At 40.8% G+C, this 21100-nt stretch overlaps 3 protein-coding genes across 4 annotated transcripts; all 3 read right to left on the bottom strand.

Annotated features, from left to right (window-relative positions):
- Positions 1–481: 481 nt before the first annotated feature.
- On the bottom strand, positions 482–4864 carry LOC135486889 (uncharacterized). Of its 2 annotated transcripts, none has more exons than XM_064770044.1 (3): positions 4475–4864; positions 1960–3879; positions 482–1407 (listed from the first exon to the last, which is right to left on the bottom strand). In XM_064770044.1, the coding sequence occupies exons 2-3, from the start codon at positions 3039–3041 to the stop codon at positions 564–566; spliced, it is 1926 nt and encodes a 641-aa protein (XP_064626114.1). In that variant the 5' UTR covers positions 3042–3879; positions 4475–4864; the 3' UTR covers positions 482–563. The 2 variants fall into 2 exon arrangements, with proteins under 2 accessions (XP_064626114.1, XP_064626103.1); XM_064770033.1 differs by having other exon boundaries at positions 4665–4864.
- Positions 4865–5982: 1118 nt separating this feature from the next.
- On the bottom strand, positions 5983–8376 carry LOC135498483 (uncharacterized). Its single transcript, XM_064788792.1, has 2 exons — positions 8175–8376; positions 5983–7528 (listed from the first exon to the last, which is right to left on the bottom strand). Exon 2 carries the CDS (start codon positions 7496–7498, stop codon positions 6530–6532), a length of 969 nt encoding a protein of 322 aa, XP_064644862.1. The 5' UTR covers positions 7499–7528; positions 8175–8376; the 3' UTR covers positions 5983–6529.
- A 991-nt stretch (positions 8377–9367) lies between these two features.
- Positions 9368–19484, bottom strand: LOC135486882 (bone morphogenetic protein 7-like). The gene is made up of 5 exons (XM_064770019.1): positions 18581–19484; positions 13448–13611; positions 12000–12159; positions 11142–11309; positions 9368–10971 (listed from the first exon to the last, which is right to left on the bottom strand). The coding sequence occupies exons 1-5, from the start codon at positions 18885–18887 to the stop codon at positions 10418–10420; spliced, it is 1353 nt and encodes a 450-aa protein (XP_064626089.1). The 5' UTR covers positions 18888–19484; the 3' UTR covers positions 9368–10417.
- Between the last annotated feature and the right edge of the window lie 1616 nt (positions 19485–21100).

Raw genomic sequence — 21100 nt, 5'->3', positions numbered from 1 at the left:
TGTTAAGATACTGCAAATAAATATATTTTAGCTAATATACTCCTCTAACCATTTGCTAACTTGTTCTTTCCAAGATTATCAGAACACGTGGCATTGTTGACATTATTGCGCCATGTGGAAAGATGATGTCAACAAAGACACGTGCTTGCCTTGAATTCTGATTGGCTGTCAGATGTACACTATGGCAGAAGTATCCTGCAGAAAAAAATTTGGCCTCCGGGCCGGCGATGGATGGAATTTGCCAAATTCGCACATATTCAAGTTATTTTCGTGGCCTATCTTTTTAAGTTTGAGGTATTTTAGAATAGAAACCCTCCGCCTCGGGTTCAATTCCTTAATCCACGCCGAGGAAGCTAGAACAAAATTTCACGATTTTGTATCCAGTACCTCGTGCGCATAAACAAGTTCATTTGTTCTAACTGACGTGCCGATTTCATGACTGCTGCTACACGTAAGTTGGGAAGTGTTCAGGCCGACTAGCCTTTCTCTCTCTCTCTCTCTCTCTATAGGGCATTTCACAAACTGAGCCAGCACCGGATTGAGCTAGCAATCGAAGTTGAGTGTCAGTGCGGCCAACTCGGACTGGAGTACGCTAGTACTCCTTGGACCAGGTCGTTGTTGAGGAAATCACTCATTGCCGTTTTTCCATCGTTAGCCTTGAGGAATTTGCAGTCCGTTACAGTGAGATCCTTTGTTGTGAGGAACATATCAACAAGTCGTTGTTTCCTCTTAACCGATGGCGTGTACTTGTGATAATCCAAAATAGTGTTGTCTCTAGGCCATTTTGTGACCTCGAGTTTGAAGTCGCCACCAATAATAACAGGTAATGATCTACCATCACTGCCCCGGAAATTCTGAAGCTTCTGCATTTCTTCGACCACAAGGAACAGGTCTCTTAAAAACCTGATCATGGTTTCATCTGTAAGACGTCCGCCACCTTTCTTTCCGTATTGTCCGTGCCAAGCCAGAGCAATCACGTCCAAGCCGTGTACACTTTTAGATGTAAACCTGACAACGTGAACCCGCTCTAAGAATTCAAAGCCTCTTGATATATCATTTTCGTCTCTTAATCTCTTAACAAGGTCGGAAAGGTCACGGTCATCCATCAAATCCCTGTGCCAAAATTCAGCCTTGTTAAAAATAAATCCTGCCTTAGGAGTTCCAAGTTCTTTATAGTCATGTCCAAGACCCTTCACAAACGGTCCCGTAATTTGTTGGGTGAATATAATGCTTGGCTTGACTTCTTCTACAAACTGTCTCACATGTCTGAATGCATCTTTGCATTTTGCAACTGGAATCCCGCTGCCAGTGCTGATGAGGAGAATGTTATAACCATTAGCGGATGCTGCCAAGTTTTGCTGGCTGGAGGGTTTTATACTTGAACATGGATGCATGTCCGTTCTCTGCCTAAAAGAAGAATGGGAAATATCAGTTCTACTTTATTCATGGTATGATGCAAAACAAATGACTACCGGGCATACAGAATACCACTGCCGTACGTGTGCTTCATTCCAAATGGTACATGTAGAATTAGATCCGCGTTTATTACCACCCCGCGATTTGGACAAGGCATCATCTAGAGCGAACGAGTGATTTGAGCCCGAACACTATCGGCTTTTCCGAATAATTTTTTACGACTTCGTCCGTGCAGTGTCAAACCAGTCATTGAAAGTGACTAGAATCAATGATTGAAGGTTACAGGAACGATAATATATCTCGGGTTCAAATCACCCCGAGAGATGTAAAATATGCGCCCACTATTCAAATCATAAACCGTACCTCTATTACAAAAGTTTTTATCAGCTAGAGAGTAAACAAAAAAGTAATCAAAAATAACAATCATTAAGTAGATTTAACATCACATCATACATAATAAAGGACGAAGTGCTTCAGTACAACAATCAGCAAAAGACGATGGATGCAGTTATCTGATAACAATGGCAATTAAGACTTACTCACCTTATACCAGCTACAGTAGTCGCCTTTACTTTTATTCTGCTGGTTGGAGCCTGTTCTGAGTTTTCTTGTCTAGGTCTTCCACCATGTGAATTTTTCCCTAACTTTTCGTTGATTGATACCTTGCCTTTGGTATCATTTCGTCGATTCAGTTTATCAGTTTTGGGCTTTTCATTCTCAACGGTCTTACCCGCATTTCCTGTGCAAACACTTCCACAAATCTCTCCACAGTGGTCACTACTGTTAGTGTGGTCCGTCTTGCCACTCTCACTACTACCAAAGTCGCCTCTACAATCGGAGTCGTCACTCCCGCCAGTGTCGTGGATTCCAGAGTAAGCAAGCACCCCTTGGATCGGGTCGTGGCTGAGATACTCACTAGCCGGTTTTGTATCATCAAGTTCAAAAGACATGTTCACGAATTTACAGTCCTCGAGAGTGAAGCCTTTGGTCGAGACAAACAAGTCGATAACCCTACCCTGTCGACGAGCCGATGGCTTATACGTGTGATAAACAAGCTCAGGATCCCTCGGCCATTTCTGCAACACAAGATTGAAGTCGCCACCAACAATAACAGGCAACAATTCACCACCATGGCCCTTGAAGTTCGGAAGCTTCCTCATCTCTTTAACCACAAGAAACAGGTTCTCCAGGAGACTGGACCTTTTTTCATCTTTTACTGTGTTGTTTCCATGCCAGGACACAGCAAGCACTTCTAAGTTAGGGACACCGTTAGATTTCAACTTAACAACATAACCACGGGACTGAAAATCAACAGATATCCCCTCCTTCCTTCCGAGTTCTTCGATTAGGCGAAGAAAGCTTGTATCGCCGGGGTGGGTGAGGTCAGTAAGCAAAAATTCGTTCTCATTGAAAATAAATCCAGCATCATCGTTTCCAACTCTTAGATATTCAGGACTGAGATTTTTGACAAAAGGTTTGTTACATTCCTGGGTGAATATAATGCTTGGCTTGGTGTTTTCAACAATCCGGGTGAAAGCTTCTTGGCGTTTCTTAGCCGGACTCTCGTTCTGCGGACCGGGGTTCACAAGGAGAATGTTATAGCCATTAGCAGCAGGTGCCGCCATTGTAGACTCTCAGAGTTACACTTTTGATAGCTACTTATTTTTTAGCTGAAAAGAGAGTTGTAAATTATTATATGCCTTTAAGTGTGAATCATATATATTTAGATTTCAAATGGCACACTCGTGACACTGGCCGATCGACAACACAGTTCTATCCACATACATGTGCAGTTAATCGCCAACAGGCTACCGGAACTACTTTAATGTATTTTAGATCGACAATTAAAATCAAAATTGAACGACTTATTGGTCTATATCTCTATCATGTAGGGATTGTGGTCATTTGACGTGGACACTTCTGGGTATCGGTATTTCAGGAACGAGGTAGCGTCAATTCGGGTGCAGAGCGTTCCCGCTAGTAGACCGGCGCTGGCCCGCCCCACAAGTGGTAAAGCGTGGCGGATCGAAGCCTATAATGTGCTATCCCACTATAGCAACCGTTAGATTTCAACTTAACAACATAACCACGGGACTGAAAATCAACAGATATCCCCTCCTTCCTTCCGAGTTCTTCGATTAGGCGAAGAAAGCTTGTATCGCCGGGGTGGGTGAGGTCAGTAAGCAAAAATTCGTTCTCATTGAAAATAAATCCAGCATCATCGTTTCCAACTCTTAGATATTCAGGACTGAGATTTTTGACAAAAGGTTTGTTACATTCCTGGGTGAATATAATGCTTGGCTTGGTGTTTTCAACAATCCGGGTGAAAGCTTCTTGGCGTTTCTTAGCCGGACTCTCGTTCTGCGGACCGGGGTTCACAAGGAGAATGTTATAGCCATTAGCAGCAGGTGCCGCCATTGTAGACTCTCAGAGTTACACTTTTGATAGCTACTTATTTTTTAGCTGAAAAGAGAGTTGTAAATTATTATATGCCTTTAAGTGTGAATCATATATATTTAGATTTCAAATGGCACACTCGTGACACTGGCCGATCGACAACACAGTTCTATCCACATACATGTGCAGTTAATCGCCAACAGGCTACCGGAACTACTTTAATGTATTTTAGATCGACAATTAAAATCAAAATTGAACGACTTATTGGTCTATATCTCTATCATGTAGGGATTGTGGTCATTTGACGTGGACACTTCTGGGTATCGGTATTTCAGGAACGAGGTAGCGTCAATTCGGGTGCAGAGCGTTCCCGCTAGTAGACCGGCGCTGGCCCGCCCCACAAGTGGTAAAGCGTGGCGGATCGAAGCCTATAATGTGCTATCCCACTATAGCAACGCTAGCCATTTTGAATGTATCGTAGCACGGCATGCAGTTTCCAAGCAACGCATTCGAATTACCTCGAATTGCTGAAAGGCTCAAAACACGGACGTTATTGATGGGGAAAACGCAGATTAAACGAAAACACTCAAAAACGTTACACTGTTAGACGCGCATACAAACTACTCGTTCCTCTTGACCTACATCTGTGGAAAAGGCCTACCTTCGTATATCGTGTAGCTCCCTGTGTGTATACAGCCAAGAGCCATGACGGACTCATTATGAATATCCAGCACACAACGCAAAAATCGATTAATGCCTGAACCGGCCGTCATTTTGTTTAAAGGTGCACTTGTACAGCTGCGTAGTACACGTACTTATATACGTAGTAATACAAAGAATATGTTACCTACCATCCGCTCCTCCTCTGCAGAGACTCAATCAAATCATGACCAGATAGTAAACCTAGCCGTCTGAAAAGGCTGTGGTGGTCTGGTGGTTCCGGGTTCTTGCCTAACCATTTGTCATGTACATTTGTGATAATGGGTTTCTCGCTGACGTCAGTGATATCATCTCATTATCTCGGCCGCGTATGAGTAGTCGATTCTAATATTAAGCACAGATTAAACCTGCACGATACATGTCTGTAGAAATCCTTTTCGATCATGGTCAACTACTGATCCTGAAAGCCATGCCAATCCACCGACGTTGTGCGTATATCCACCCTTCACCGCCGATATCTCCCCCTGATCGGCCGTCAGAACATGCCGATAAGTCGGCCTGAAAGCAGGCCTAGTTAAACCAATTGGGCAAGCATCCCGCTCTGTGAGTTGTCGCCAAGAGTTTCTCCCTTCAGAATTGATTGCGCCCCACGTGGCACATGTCCAAGTCGTATCCTCTGTTGCCCGCGGGCCTACAACACGACTTCTCCTTAGGCATGTTTCCGAATGAGTAAGTATGTATCGAGTGAAATGGCCTGATATTGTCAGGATGGGGCTGAGGAAGTCAGCATATTTGGAGGGAGGGTTTAGTCGGTCGACGTCCGCCGTATAACTAGAATTTACAATACGAGTTGTCCCTGGAATTAGTTTTTAGCGAATTTTTAGTAAATGTGAGAAACATCCATATTGTCACGTGATATGGTATTGGGGGTAAAATATTAATTTGCAGTTCCTGAACTTGAACCAATCCTATTTTCAGAGGAGTATCGCTGGTTTCAGGTACATAAATTTCACATTAGCTACCAAGCTACATAGCTTTCGGCGCCACATTAGTTTACTTTCCTTTTTGAAAGTTCGGCCTCATCAACAATATCCAATTTATCATCCTAAATGAAGATTTAAACTCACAAAATGGCAAATATCAGGGAGATGATGAGCGTGAAATATCTAAAACTCAGTGCCCGCACTTTTTAGTTTCATTCCCAGGAGTGTTCTCGTGTTTGTGTGCCATCCGAGATGTTAATCTTGACAAAACGAGACTGTTGTCATATTTTCCCACACATGAACAACTAAACCAGGATGCATTACGCATGTGCATTAAATGACATTGTATCCACATTATGCAGCCCACGTTTGTATACATTGTTGATAAAAAATACTCGATCATGCTTCCGGTTCTTGGTGCATACATTGTACATTTTGTATGACACATACTTATTATCATGGTCCAATCAAGTAGATGTAATGTGCCCTTGGAAATCAAATCCTATATGAAATAAAGACAACAATCAGCGGTTATAATTTTATTCATTTCAGGAATAGATAAGGCAACAATTTTTACTTACGAAAATTACAGTCAATTGGTTCATCCAGCCACTCCCAAGAATCTCATCTACTAATCTCGCAAATAAGTACTATAGCATTTACTATGAATTGGTTGATTCAGTATACTTGTAATTTCTATGATAATCATCAATCATGTAATTTCACAAACGCAGCCAACGGAAAAATATTCACCCAGTGCTAATATATTCACAATTGCATTTTAGCTACATGTTACAAATAAATCATTAATTACCAAGATCATACCGGTATATCATTGTATGCATATCTAAATCCAAATGTTACTATGTACAAAATGTTCAAAGAGATTTTGACACAACAAAACACAAAAAAATCATTGGCACTCCAGTCCAAAACAATGTTATATTGCACAATGTAGGACATACGTGTACAATAATTGTAAACCGGTACAGAAAACAGCCACATTTTGGCGGGCATTTTATTTTCGGAGAATTTTCGAATTTTCTACTCCGTCAAAATTAAAATCGTAAAAATTAAAGATCCTTTGTGTTTTTCTTTTCGGTCTGTACTGTTTGGGGTTTTTCTTTCGGTGACGCCTTTTTCTTATCGGTCTGTACTGTTTTCGGCTTTTCTTTCGGTGACGCCTTTTTCTTATCGGTCTGTACTGTTTGCGGTTTTTCTTTCGGTGACGCCTTTTTCTTATCGGTCTGTACTGTTTGCGGTTTTCCAGCAATGTCACCGGAGAATGAAAGCTCACCCATGACCGGATCGTGCTTAAGAAAATCGCTGGCTACATCACCATCTTTTAGTTTGAAAGACATATCTACAGGTTTACAGTTCTTGACAGCGAGTTCTTTGGTCGAGACAAACAAGTCAATGAGGCGATCTTTTCTGCGGTCCGATGGGGTATACATATGATAAATAAGGTCAGGGTCACTCGGCCATTTTGTTACCTCAATGTTGAAGTCACCGCCAACAATGACGGGCAACATTTTCCCACCCTGGTCGCGGAATTTCTCAAGCTTCTTTATCTCTTTGACAACAACGAAAAGTTCTTTTAAGAACTCGATCTTCTTTGCAGCGTTTAGTCTACTGTACTGCCCGTGCCAGGACAGAGCCAGTATATCTAAACCAGGGACACCTTTGGATGTGAACCTTACGACCCGAACCCGACCTAGGAACTGGAAATCTGTAGAGATCTTCTGATCCCTAGTAAGTCTTTTCACAAGCCTGGCTAGGTCTGTATCCTGGGTGAAGTCATTGTGCACGAATTCGTTGACATTATAAATAAACCCGGCATCCGGAACTCCAAGTTTTAGGTATTGCTCTCCAAGTTCTTTGGCAAATGGACCTGTGCATTCTTGGGTGAATATAATGCTTGGTTTGACTTCTTCCACGATTCGGGTGAAAGCCTCTTGGCGTTTTGCGGATGGACTAGGACCGTCTCCATCCTTTCCCGTGTTCGTGAGGAGAATCGTATAACCATTGTGAGGAGCCGCCATGGTTGCTTCCTCGAACTATCGGTGCTCTGGCTGAAAGAGAGGAAAATGAGTTTAATTTTATATTCAAAAGTGATAAAAGTGAAGTGGTGAGAAATCCGATAATATAAGATATAGAGGATATCTTCTATTGTAGAGTATATAATGTATAGGTGGTAATACACTAGAACTTGCATGCATATCATAGGCCATCTCGCTGACCTAGAAATGATTGAAATGCATAGTTCCACAAATACATATCTAATACATGATGGCAGAAATTGATATATCTTAGAGTGGTCGATCGGAAATTACAATTCATATTGGATTATATAATGTGCGTACATGTACATGTATGTCAACCGGAACATGTACATAGTAGATCAATGAGATGCATGATAGTCCCAGACATTTTGTTCGACCATTTTGTTCGACCATAGTATATACGCGTATATTATACAGGTTGTCCTCGTGAATACCGGTATCGGGTGCCATTTTGAAGAAGCCTCTTGGGGTGCCATATATCGCATGTATTATAATTGGCTATTTATACTCCATAAACAGTGTTATTGAGATGTTACTGTATGCACAGGTCGTCACAGTAATTGACGCTTTGCAGATTGTGCATGACACGTCACAATAAAGGCGGGACCGTTCATGGCATGTGTTAAATTTAGTTGAAAGTAAGAACATGACATACCTTTTTCTTCGCGGCAGCTAATTCTCTACCCTCGGGACTCCGACAACAAACAGTGACTAGTTCTGCTTCGTCGTTCGTCCTTCTGGTTTCACTTTTACTGATTGTTGCGAAATGTGGGGGTTTTCCCCTGCCGTCGAACCTACACATGATCAGATCATGTTGGCCAATCCACACACAGGATGGCAAAACAAACTACGTTAGAGTATAAGGCAGGTATTGATTTTAATGGTACACATCCTTTATATTATCGCGGCAATCCACCGGGATTATCAATATATCATACGTGTGTTGAAAGCAGATTTGATTCAGGCAAAGTTGTCTGCAACATGCAATGATCATGACCCTCAATGTTCTTGCGGAGGCTACGGAGGCAATACCGCTGGAAGTTCAGTATGAGCGGACGCCAGGTGTATAACTTTTTGCATGTAGTGAGTTTGTGATGGAGGTGGTAATGTTCTTCGTGCGTTCACCATATATATACACACAAGTGGCGTCACTGCTGGCCATCTGCCATCTAGTAACGACTTAAAGAACATCATGATGATAGGGTTCTTACAGTCATTCGGCCAAGCTGGTTACAAGTGTACCACGAGGGGGAGACCATGTTCAACGTGGAAAGGCAGTTTTACGTTATCTACACGTAGCCCGGGGTTACCCTGAGGAAATAAAATGCTTTCAATTCAGCGAGTGTCTGGCGTCTCATTTCGAAATAGCATTCCGCGAAGTTACTATTTATAGCTCACAAGGTCATTTGCATAAGATATTGATGACGTTTTAGTCACGTGACAGTCGGACATCGACACTTATTTTTACGCATTTGAGCTTATTTCAAAGTCAATTATCTTTGACCCTGCATTGTTTTAGCATGAATGATACCATAGAGTCAGAGAGAGAAATATTCAGAACAATTATGTAGTATTTCCAACACTCGGACATGTGCCAGATTGAATCTAACTGCCCTAGTTAGAAAGCCTGAATCCATTACGAAACCGCATGTTTGTCCGACATTGCCTGTAATTCAGCGATGGGGAAATAGAGGGCAGCAGCTGCAGTGACCTCATCATCGCGGAATGCTATTACTTGTGTATCGGGAATAATGTAACATTCATGGCCTTGAGATGAAATAAAATAACACCAGAGATATAAACGAAAAACTAAATATTATAGGTCAAGTAGCAATAAAAACGCACGAATTGTATTTCCTCATCATTTTACATTTAATGTTTACACCAAAAGCATTTACATACATATATCTACAGCACGTCGTTCATAAAATCCTATCCTTCCATATTGTACAACATTTCGACGTGTCCCCAAAACTGTTCATGTATAATACATGTACTAACTTTTGATGATCGACCCACTGCAAACCCAGACTACAAACGCCACTCCACGTTACATAATAGGGCACAGAAGAGAATGAAAGATATCTGCTCAGAACAAAAGATGTCGAAGTCATTAAATTTCTTAATTCTACAAAATGTAGAGGGCTGATGCCATTTTGACCATATCTATCACTTGTGACCAAGAGAGAAATTGAATAGAATGAATGATAGTTGGCCAGCAACTCGCCAGCAAAACGGTACGGATATTTTCTGAGATTTGGGTATCCGAATTCTGGATTACACGACAATTCAGTGGATTTCCTCTGTTGGAGTTTGGCCTGACTGCTCAGATATTGTCATTGACACCGACATTTAATAACTTCCACACTTCAGGCCTGGAAGTTGTTGAAACTTATGAAGCAGTGGACCAAATTATCTGTTAAACAAGAGTCTTTCAGTCATAATATTACTGAAAGACTCTGGTTAAACGAAGCGACAGGCGACCTTCGTGAGGTGACATGGTCGAAACGGTATGTTCATATCTTGAGATAAACAAAAACTGGCATCTAAAACGGAAATGCTCTCGTACATAATAGTATACATGACACCGAAGAATTAGAAATCATATGTCACAACTAGTTTCCATCCATTGTCAATCAATCGATACAGTTGTCACTTCTATGGCGCAAGCTTTCAGTCAACTGCATTCTAGGTGATAGTGCGTACACAACACTCTCTGCCTGTCAACTGTCTTCGAGAGGCGACATGAACTGACGAAGGTTTTTATTCAAATGTATTAGTATCCTGTGAGAGGACCACTAGCTCCGTCGTGCCGTCGTGACGAGTAGGACCTACGAAAGGGCCAGACCTGGCACGTATCTTCTTCATCATTTCTTCCCAACACTTCATTCCCTTCGATCAATGGCACCCGCAGCTAGCAGCAACCATTTCGTCATATTGTTTTAATATAACATTCTCGTCATCATCGAAATACAACAAGCTTATTGAATAAAGTTTATTTGGGACGCAGCACGGCGTCGTAATGTCAGTGCCAATCCGTAACGCGTGCACAATACTCTGCACTGTGGCGTGGTTCGTTGGCTTCTGATTCTGTCCAAGAGGGAAGGGACATTCGCCCTTGCAGTGGTAAGCATTGTAACCTTTCGGTGAAATAATCCACCCAGACCAACCAATTTTCTCAAAGTCCACGTACATTTCCTGACGCGCACAGACCTGCTTCCTGTGACGTCTGAACTTGTAGTAATCCGCGGATCGCTTTGACCTTGACCTCGAATGCGTTTGGTCCCTTGGTGCAGCTTGTGGCTGCTCTTGTAGTTCACGGAGCCGCTGTTCATATTCTGTTCTGTATCGTTCGTTTAACATCTTTATCCTATGAGCATACTGATGGTTATACATGTTTCGGTGCCTGTTCGGGTCTTTAGTCCGATATTCGTAATCTAGTCTAACGAAATCTGAAAGAGAAAAGGACGATCTGTACGTTGCCCCCATGTGATTGGTTCAATTTTGAAGAAGGCACCGGTGATGCAGGATCAGACGCATCTTATTGGCTGTATATTATATACTGGAAGCCTTTTAAATACTAGTTGGGAACGTTGTGAATGGGATTCCTAGATGAACTTACCGTTATCCGCAGGGTTAATATAGTTCCTATGCTGTGTCCTTCTGCCATCATCAGTGAAGGCGACCAGCACGGGCTGCTTACTGTCATGATGCTCAAACCTCTGGGCGAACCGCACCAAGGTTCCATTTACAGGGAAACCCGATAATGTGGTTGCCGTCACAAGGAAACCTGAAGTAACACATCACAGATTGTGCAGTATGATGATAAGTCAAAGTGGCAATAAGCAGGTTTCGCAATCCGTACGAATGATGAAGTACGAATAAAAAAGTGCGAGGTAATAATAATAATAATCACACAAGGTTCAGATCGCCATGTTGAATACTTTGAGAACTTTTGTGTGGTTGCCACTTTGATGGTGGGCCTTTGCCATGCAGCAATAAAGTATGGCTTGTGCTTAGTTTCAGGTGGAATCTGGTGAAGTTTCCGAAAAATTCGTCAATGAAATAGTGTACCAGCAGCGTACATAGTCGTTCGTATAGCTCTTCGTAAGGCTTGGGAAACCTGCCTATGTCTAGCGAACGCATTGAAAAGACGAAGAAGAGGCAAAGTGGCCGGTACCAGTCACCTTGCGCCAATGATATCATGAAACCTTAACAGCAGAATGTTTGTAAGGAACTCGGACGACATTACTTTGTTTTCTTCTAATCATAAAGACAGCAGCTAACTTCCAAAGTAGAATCTTCGCATTAGCTTACATTTTATCGGATTACTTATAAGTTAGGCTATATCTTATATCAAAAGACCTGAAGCGATTTCCTAGTAATTTTTTTGCTTTATCATCATTATTTTCTTTCTTATTCTCTAAGGAAGGAAAAAAGTAGTTATTTGGTCGTGGGCTGAATGATACATGATTATTACCGTAATTCGTTGAGCTATCATTCACCCAGTCGTCTATTGCAGGCTTGACGGAGAATACCTCCCACCCGTGAGAGTGCGTCCCTATTCGGCGAGAGTCGAGTAACTTCAAGCCTTGTGGAGGATACATGTTGTACGGGTCCTTCACCTGGTAGATCCGAATCTGAAAAGATCGACGTTTGTATTACGAGGGTTTCGTACGGTGGCCCATAACAGACATGAGTTTCTTTCTATCTTATTTAGGGTTTTTTCTATTTGTTTATAAAAGGAAAACTCATTCTTTTCAATGCAATTTTTTCTTAAATCATTTTTCTCCGTGAAACCGTATTCTTCATCCCCAGAAGAATTTTTCCCACATCATCGTGTTTTGTTGATTACCATAAGGTGAAACGATCGAAAACAACTCTTTTTGTCAGTTTATTTCGATATGTTTTTGATACACGCATGTGTATGAAAACAAAACTGAATAGAACTCGAAAATTTATTGTGATGGTAGAAATCTTTCAACGGTTAACTGGAATAAAGAGCATTGGCAATATTCTCAGTCTGCCAGGTTGACTCCCCATACCACCACCACTACCTCCATTGACATCAATCCACCCCACTACAACTATACCATGATGGGATCGAAGTTATAAAACCATAAAAGAACATGGTCATTTGCCGCAAGTCTTAATTTCACCATGTCTCACTTCATATTTAAAGACAGCTAATGGTCCGAAGAGCAGTTATCATCGATCAACCTGTTGCTTAATCCTCGCTTTATGTCTGGAAATTGATTTAAGCTTCCAAGAGAGTGAATTTATCGGTATTTTGTTTAATATCCATGACCATAATTGGGCTCAGACGCACGAGTGAAGTTAGGAGCTCATCATCATGGTTATCAGACTGATTTATGTCTCATCGCAGAGGGACCAGACAACATTTGGCAAGCATTTTTAGATAAGATTCTGGAAGGAAATTCAGTTGCAGACTCTTAGTCGGAAACTTGCCTGTTTCGAAGCATGTACACTTAAAAGAATGTTGGCAAAATCCGGTCATCAATTTTAAATTTTTATTTAATTTCGATCCATGTTCTTCATGAATGTTCCCAAAGTAAGCACTGGATACATGCACATTTATTTCAGGCGGAGAATTAATCAATTCCGAAAAATATGAATAAGTTACTCGTTGACGCTCTCGCGACTTTGACTTTGACTTGGTCACAGCATCAAGTAATTATTCGATGACGTCATTTCCAGGCAGCCAATCAGCGAGATGAGAAATCAGTTACGACTGAAACCATTTTTTGCTTTCGGGTCAACGAAAGCATGATTGTGCAGCTTGCGAGTTGTGACCATTCTACCCCATTACAAATCGTCTTCAAAAAATTATCCTCAAACAGGTTAAAAATGACGACCAGTCTTTTTGAATCCTGTCCACGAATGTAATAATCCCTTTTTGACTCTTACCTCTATAATGTGAAGTGACCGCCTATCCTTCAAACTTAAATTCTTCCACATTTGGTCGGAATGCCGAGGACGCATTTTGAATAAATGGAACTCTGCTTCTAAGATTTTCTCAGTATTTTTAATGTAGGATACGTTGTAATAAAAATGCATTTGCTGTCTTCTTGCTGGAAAGAGAAACAAGAAGCGACTTATTAGAATATTGTTGGATTGTTATTCAATTAGGTGTTATTGCAGTAAACTACAACTTCTGCGCCGTTTATTTTTGTGAACCCTCAGAAGTAACAAATCACGATTTGTTTTATTTTGGCGGATCACGTACATTGTAATTCCTTTCTTTGGTTTGAGCAACCTTTTGCGATTTTAATTTTCGCGAATCACGAATGTTCGTGAACGCCATTTTACATTTCAGTTGATAAGTGGCATGTCTAATGGTTTTTTGAAATTTTGGAAACGCTGTAAGAAGGGTTTTTCCTTCCGCTGAAAAATCTCCGAGGTTTCTTTTATTTGTGCCGGCCGAACAACCATTAAAGGTTTTCAAAAGCTAGCTTTATTTCTAAAAGTGCATGTATGTACGATTTTAAAGTGTAGCAAACCTGCAGCAGTGAAAATACAGGCTTTTTGCCGTGAAACTATGTGGTACAGGTCTATGCAAGGTAGTCGAGATCGGCAACCTTCAGAAGACGTTCAAAGAAACAGCCGAACAAACGGCAATCAAGTCGACATTTGTCCGAGTAAATTTAACTTCGGTTGGATTAAAATCGCTCAATTGCCCACCTGCACTTGAACAATTTAAAATCAGTTTATTTTATCAATGATTAGAGAGCCTTCTTGCACCTGTGCTAACAGTGCCTTTACAGACCTTCATGCCCCGTGGCGAGTAGGGGACCCGACAGAATTGCCAACACTTCAGTGCCGTATGGGTTACTGCTGTCTTTGTCATGGAGAGGCCCTTTGGTGTTATAATCACACCTCAAGATAATAACAATTTAAAATCAAATTTGTTTGTGGTTTTACCTGATAATACACACTTATGTTGGATTAAACGGATTCAAAGAAATCTTGTGAGAGATATGCTCCTTAGCCTATTAGTGTGGCAATTCCTGCAAATTAGCCTAGAACTTGAAATTTTTTGAAGGGCCAAGAAAAATGTGATTGTCAGCGATTTTCCCAGAGAAACACAAAACTTGTCAACAGGTCAATAAAATTCTAAAAAATTCTGCGACAATACAGAAGCAGACAAAACGCCTTTTGTCGTTTGATTTTGACTTGCGCATTTACCGCAAATTTGGAATGAAATGACATGTACTTTCCGAAACACGTCAACTCATCTGCCGTTCTCAACAGAAAAAACACAAACAAAACGACCCAAACATCGTTTTCATCAAGTATCAAGTCGAAAAACAAACTCAGCCAATAGAGACTCGATAATTCTATCTCACAAACGATAAATTTAGCCAGCATATTCGTTGGCTTTATTATTGTACAAATGATGAACTTATCAGCCAACAGGATTCGTGGACGGCGAATTCAGCCAACAGATCAGACACTTGTATTTTTATTGTACAAACGATGAATTCAGTCATCAAATACTACATACATACTACGTACATTTTACGAATTTACTGACAGACAGGAGACACTCCAGGCCATTTTACTTTCATTTCAACATAGCAAAGGTTATATAATTTGTCACCAGTCAACGGAGATATGAACGAACCAGCTAATCAAATAACAACTGATCCGTTGCCGCGTAATTTCCTTTTGGTTGCCCATTTTCAATTTGTGGTTTTTATATTCTAATTGAGTGTGATTTCGAGAAAAAAAGACTTTTCAAAAAGTGGGTGTATTGTAGTACAATTCTAATGTATGTAAATGCATGTGTAAATGTACAATACAATACTATGTATGCTATGTAGATGTTCGTACACCAAGACCAATCTCAAACGTCATGTATCACTTGACTAACCAGCCCCAGGCTACTACGATAAATTTCAATCTAAATCGACGGAGTTGTATCGTCTTGTCGAAAGCATTGAATTGTGGCTCTTGACTATTCTCAACTAAAGGAACTGTTATTCATCATATTGTGGAGAGGCATTGTAAAGTGTTACTCATGGCTATTATATCGTGTGCTGAATTTGTATAAAAAAAACAATCTCAAGATGTGACGGCAAACGATATAAGTGGCCCACACAATGTCGAACACCGCACATCTTAAAGAAGCATGCTGTAGCTCCCATTAGGGTGTCATCATTTGCCTCTGATACCAGCTATAGCTGTGACCTTTACTTTCTAAGGTTCAGCCAGGAGTTCATCAATGTAAACAGCTGACCTCCTTTTCCTTACACGCCACCTTCCTTTCTTGTTCGATATAATACATCTCCCCCAGCCAGCACCGCCCCCTGCGTCTGGTCTAGTTTAAACATTGTGGGTAGAATTTACAAGTGGTGTTTTGCTTTAGAGATAGCTTGTAACTTGTAAATTCTATTCAAAGCTCTTACCGATTTCTTTTATGAGATCCTTATCAAATTATGTCTTTGGTAAATTTTTATCTTGATCTTACTAAGAAATGCATTGCACAGATTTTTTTACAAGATGCTCACTGGATGAATGTATAATATTCTTCTGACTTCTTCGTAAAAAGTTACGGCTCATTTGATTAATAGTTGAACAGTATAAGGAACAATCTCATACATTTTATGAATCAAATTGCAATTCGACTGGTAATAAATCAAAGATATTTGATTCTAATATTCTTCCGGTAGAAATCAGGTAAAACAACTCAGCAATGTATTTTTCAGTATGTCCTTACATGTATCTGAGGCTGATGTTAATGAAAAATATGCGTACATTGTACATGTTTTGTGTTTTTTCAAGGTCTACAAGTATATTGAATCTGATTTTTCACTTTGTTTATCATTGCACTAGGATCCCACCCATAAGACAACCAGCTATTATGATTATGTCTAGAATGCACTCCCGGAATGCACTAGGCAGTATTTACGGGATTTCAGGTTCATAGATGCACATAATGAAAGTTAAAATGTTGAATAAATATTTCTGAATCTTTAGGGGCGGAAAATTTAGCAAAAACAGTTCTGTAATGTAAACAAATGTTGATTTTCTCTGTAGTTCATATTGTCCTTCATTGTATGCCCACTATACAGCAACGGCGTACTATAAATGCTGTGAAGATATACATGTAACCCACGAGTTATACCTAAACATGCTAAAGTAGCTGGTTAAAATTCTTAGTCATTCAAAATAGATAAGCCTATACTGAATTGACGAATTGATGCAGAATTTGGTATCCGGTTGATATCAAAGAGAGATCCTCCAACCTATCCTTGAGTAATGATGTCGTATACGCCATGTGCATTCTACCCTTCGAATCGAAGCAGTTTCAGGGACAGGCGACGAATACATTAGAGTGGAAATGATGTCTCCGAACTCAATACTTAGCGTCAGTCGTGGCATACATGCACATGCATGAGGAAAACAAAAGAATAAAAACACAGCTTTTAATCTAACTGCGTTACTCGTTGCTTTCCATATCTTGATTCGATAATTTTTTTGCTGGAACACATTTCCTATTCAGTGCAACTCTTATCAATAAACAATGATTTAATTCCTACGAAAAATGTCTACAATCGTAAATTCGAAAGTGTTCTTTTCTTTCATATTTCGTTCATGTTGTTATCGAAGGCGGGTTTTTTATCAGCTTCTTCGATTTAGTCGAGTTCAACAATAATATGTGATCAAAAGAAAAACTTATATCGTCAATACAGATGTTTTCCTGGCTAGAACTTCAATGAGAATATTATTTTTTTCGCAGAGGCTTTTCCCAGTATATATGCGAAACAAGTTTAACATACGTGTTAAACACGATTAAGATCCCCAATATTTGGCACCATTCACAATAAATCAGGAGCAAAGACATAAGTTTGCAAACACCAGTATGTAAAAGGATTGGTTTATCAAGAGGTTGATCTAAAATGGTTTCTGGTCTCCTGTCAAAGAGTTGTATGTGTGTGTTGGTGCAGTGATTGGTGTCTTGCACAGATTTCCTACCCTTCCTATAGCTATCAATTATAATCTGCGCAGACATGAATTGAATCCCGGCCAGTGTGAGCCGTTACTCTCTCAAAGGGAAGAGATCAAGATGATAAGACACGACACTCATTCCATGTGTTACTTCATTTGTAAACACAAACGTCTCTTTTGAGCATTCCACTCGAATCTCCCTCGAGTATTCTGCGGGCGTTTACGCTGGCCCGGTTCTTTACAGAGGTAGAAAGGTGACCACATAGCATGCAGGCAGGGCTCTATATGATGAGTAAGAATTGTCCCTAGTGCTTTACAAAGCACCATTTGACAGCTCATATCTTACCATTGGACGACGGACCAACCTCGATGACGGTAGAATCCGTCCGTAAATATTGTCCAAACAAACGTTCTTATTCTCTCACCGCGAGAACTATATCGGCACCGTTTGTCAAACTTTTCATAGTTTCTTGATAAGATCTGGACCATTCACGCACGCGTTGAAACATTCCGGGACAGATCCTTATCTGCTCTCCTTTCATACTATATTGCTAAACCAAAGATATGCCCACCTATACCAACTTGATCCATAATTACATACCTCACCTATGCACTTCAATACTAACCATGCATATTTTCCGTTTGATATTTTGTTCGGGTTTCAATGAAATTAGAGGCCAATGTCTGGACCTCCGAGATCGAGAGCAGTAGTTAACACCCCAGGGTGTCCATCCTACACGGTTTCTATGATTGAGATGGTAAAATGCATAGCCTCTGTGCTGCACATCTCTGTCTGGGAAACCCCTCGCCACATGAGCATCCAAAGGATGTTTAAGCCTATTCCGAGATGATTGATGTAGAGGATAAAATGGCTTATATCGCCTAACTTTAACCACCGCAGAATTACTATGTTAAATGAAGAATTTGAGATATTACATGTAGTAGATGGTAAAATACTGCTTTACCTTTACAGGTCAGCTTCTGGAAACCCCCTCAACAGTATCAGCATTCCAAGATCGTACAGCCAACTTTATTTCGGGGAGGTGATAGATGGCAAATTGACTCATATCCTGCCTTAGTGTTACTTACCTCTATCAGGGAACCCTCTTACTACATCAGCATCAAATGGACCCTTAGTTTTAGTAATCCCGCTGTCATCAGTAATAGAGTTAAACAGTTCGACCATGTATTGTGGCGGTGCTCTGTGATGGAACTTAATGGGCGGCTTCTCCATGCCGAATACTTGAGAGAGTCTGTTCATCGCCTCACTTTCCAGCGGATCATCGCGGCGAGTTGAGTATAGCACCACTCCTAGAGTCACGTCTAAACACTGTAACATCACCAGACACGCCCAACATAGTCCACGGATACTTGGTATCCTACATCCACTTCCCATCGCTGACTATATCCTGACTGTCCCCCTTGAAATCTCTCACTTCTCAAGTCCTCGAATCAGCTTGTCTCCGCTCCAATACATCCGTGTAAAACTTCCCTGTGGTGTATCATTAAATAATGGTGACCGCAATCGAATTTCTTAATATACCGTTGGCCAATTCAAATGACAATGGAGTAAACTGGCTGCCTGTAACCAAGAAAAGAACAGAGAGCCACAGGAGGTGATCTTAACAAATGTAATGACCATTGACTTAAAGAAGAAGACTATCAAGAAGCATCCCTGGTGTGCACCTCTTCTCTCTCCCACACGTGTGCGTCCTAATCTACTTGAGCTCTGGTCGTGGCCCGAAATCCCCTTAAACCTGGCAGAGAATGTCTTAGTTCCGATACTGGCCCAAGTTGGTCGTCGGCTTCCTTGCGCGCACTGCGAATGAACAACGATTGCGTCGATAGTTTTGTCAGGAGATTACGGGACGTGCTATTTTCACACATTGTGCAAATCACTTGAGTTGTGTTTTCAGTTTTATCGTCAATTAAACGCACTGCTATTTTTCAATCATTAACAGAATATCCAGCCACCTGCACCCGTTATTATCCTAAAATTAACCAACCAGAACGAGGAGGTAGTCTACCATGTGCGCCTTTCAAAGCTTAATTATGGGCTGTTGCGAACTTTGAAGACATTTCTATGCGTTTTCTGTGCACGGGGTCCACATTTCTCTCGGAATGTCCCGCGGGGGACTTTGGAATCGAGATCATGATAGTCGCATAGGGGCAAATGATAATGGTCTCTAAAATATCAGACCAGCTATCAGCGAGTACCGTGCGGAACGCATTACAAAGAAGGTACCATCAATGCAGGCAACAGAGTGTTTAAAATGTACTGAATATATCAAGTATTTTGCAGCATGTAGCATCATCAGAAAATTGTCTCTATAAACACATAATCAGACGATGCCGTAACATTGGCAGAAGATTGTCGATGCCATAACATTAGCAAATGATGCCATAACATTAGCAATAGCAGATGATTGTCGATGCCATAACATTAGCAGAAGATTGTCGATGCTATAACATTAGCAAATGATGCCATAACATTAGCAATAGCAGATGATTGTCGATGCCATAACATTAGCAGATGATTGTCGATGCCATAACATTAGCAAATGATGCCATAACATTAGCAATAGCAGATGATTGTCGATGCCATAACATTAGCAGATGATTGTCGATGCCATAACATTAGCAGATGATTAGCGATGCCATAACATTTGCAGATGATTGTCGATGCCATAACATTAGCAGATGATTGTCGATGCCATAACATTAGCAGATGATTGTCGATACCATAACATTAGCAGATGATTAGCGATGCCATACTACAATACCATGCACGGTGGCCAATGGCAAAACATCTGCAAATGGTGGTCGATGCTATAGAAATAGCGGATGATCATCGATGCCATAAAGTTAGCAGATGATTATCGATGCAATAACACTATAGGAGTTTGATGTTCAACGCAATAACATAGTGCCGCAGTTGGGCAACGTTCTCCTGTGTGTCCTTTTTGAGCTATACTCAAATGCAGCCAATGAATACTTTACTAATAGTATCTAGCAATAAATTCTCGAATAATACCTCTGAACGATACATAACTAGGCCTATTACTTGATTGGGCAAACACGTGTAGATGCCTTCAGGTCAGTAAATATGCCCAAAAAATGAAATGCCATTTTGTTATATTTCCCAATTTCGCAATTTGTCATGCCCATATTCAAGTCATTCTATCCGAACACGATCCCTTGGCCCGTCTACCAAGGAATGTCACGCCAGAAACTATCGCACGTGGTCTCTCGGAATTATGAATCGCAGGTGTGCACATATTTTTGCGTGTTAACTCTTGATACTCACAAAATATTTGTTCACTGTTGTGTCAGTTATCAAGCGCATAATAAATGTTTTGACGAAAGTGAAGCTTCTTAGCGCGATGAGCACGCCCCCATCATTGGACCGCTGTAAAAGTCATGTCCCCGACAGTGTGCTTTATCACTCCAATAGTAGCACCTCTTGACGACTTAATCTTCTTCATTAAGGGAGACAAGAACCTCCCTTTCATAATTTTATGGCCTTATTTACCAATGTCAACAAGTGATTCAGTCTGAATGGGAACCTCTGCCGGCCACTTGACTGGGAACGCATGATGGAACACTCAA

Source organism: Lineus longissimus, chromosome 1 (assembly GCF_910592395.1).
Source record: "Lineus longissimus chromosome 1, tnLinLong1.2, whole genome shotgun sequence".
NCBI lineage: Eukaryota > Metazoa > Nemertea > Pilidiophora > Heteronemertea > Lineidae > Lineus > Lineus longissimus.
This window is presented reverse-complemented; position numbering and strand designations above follow the sequence as displayed.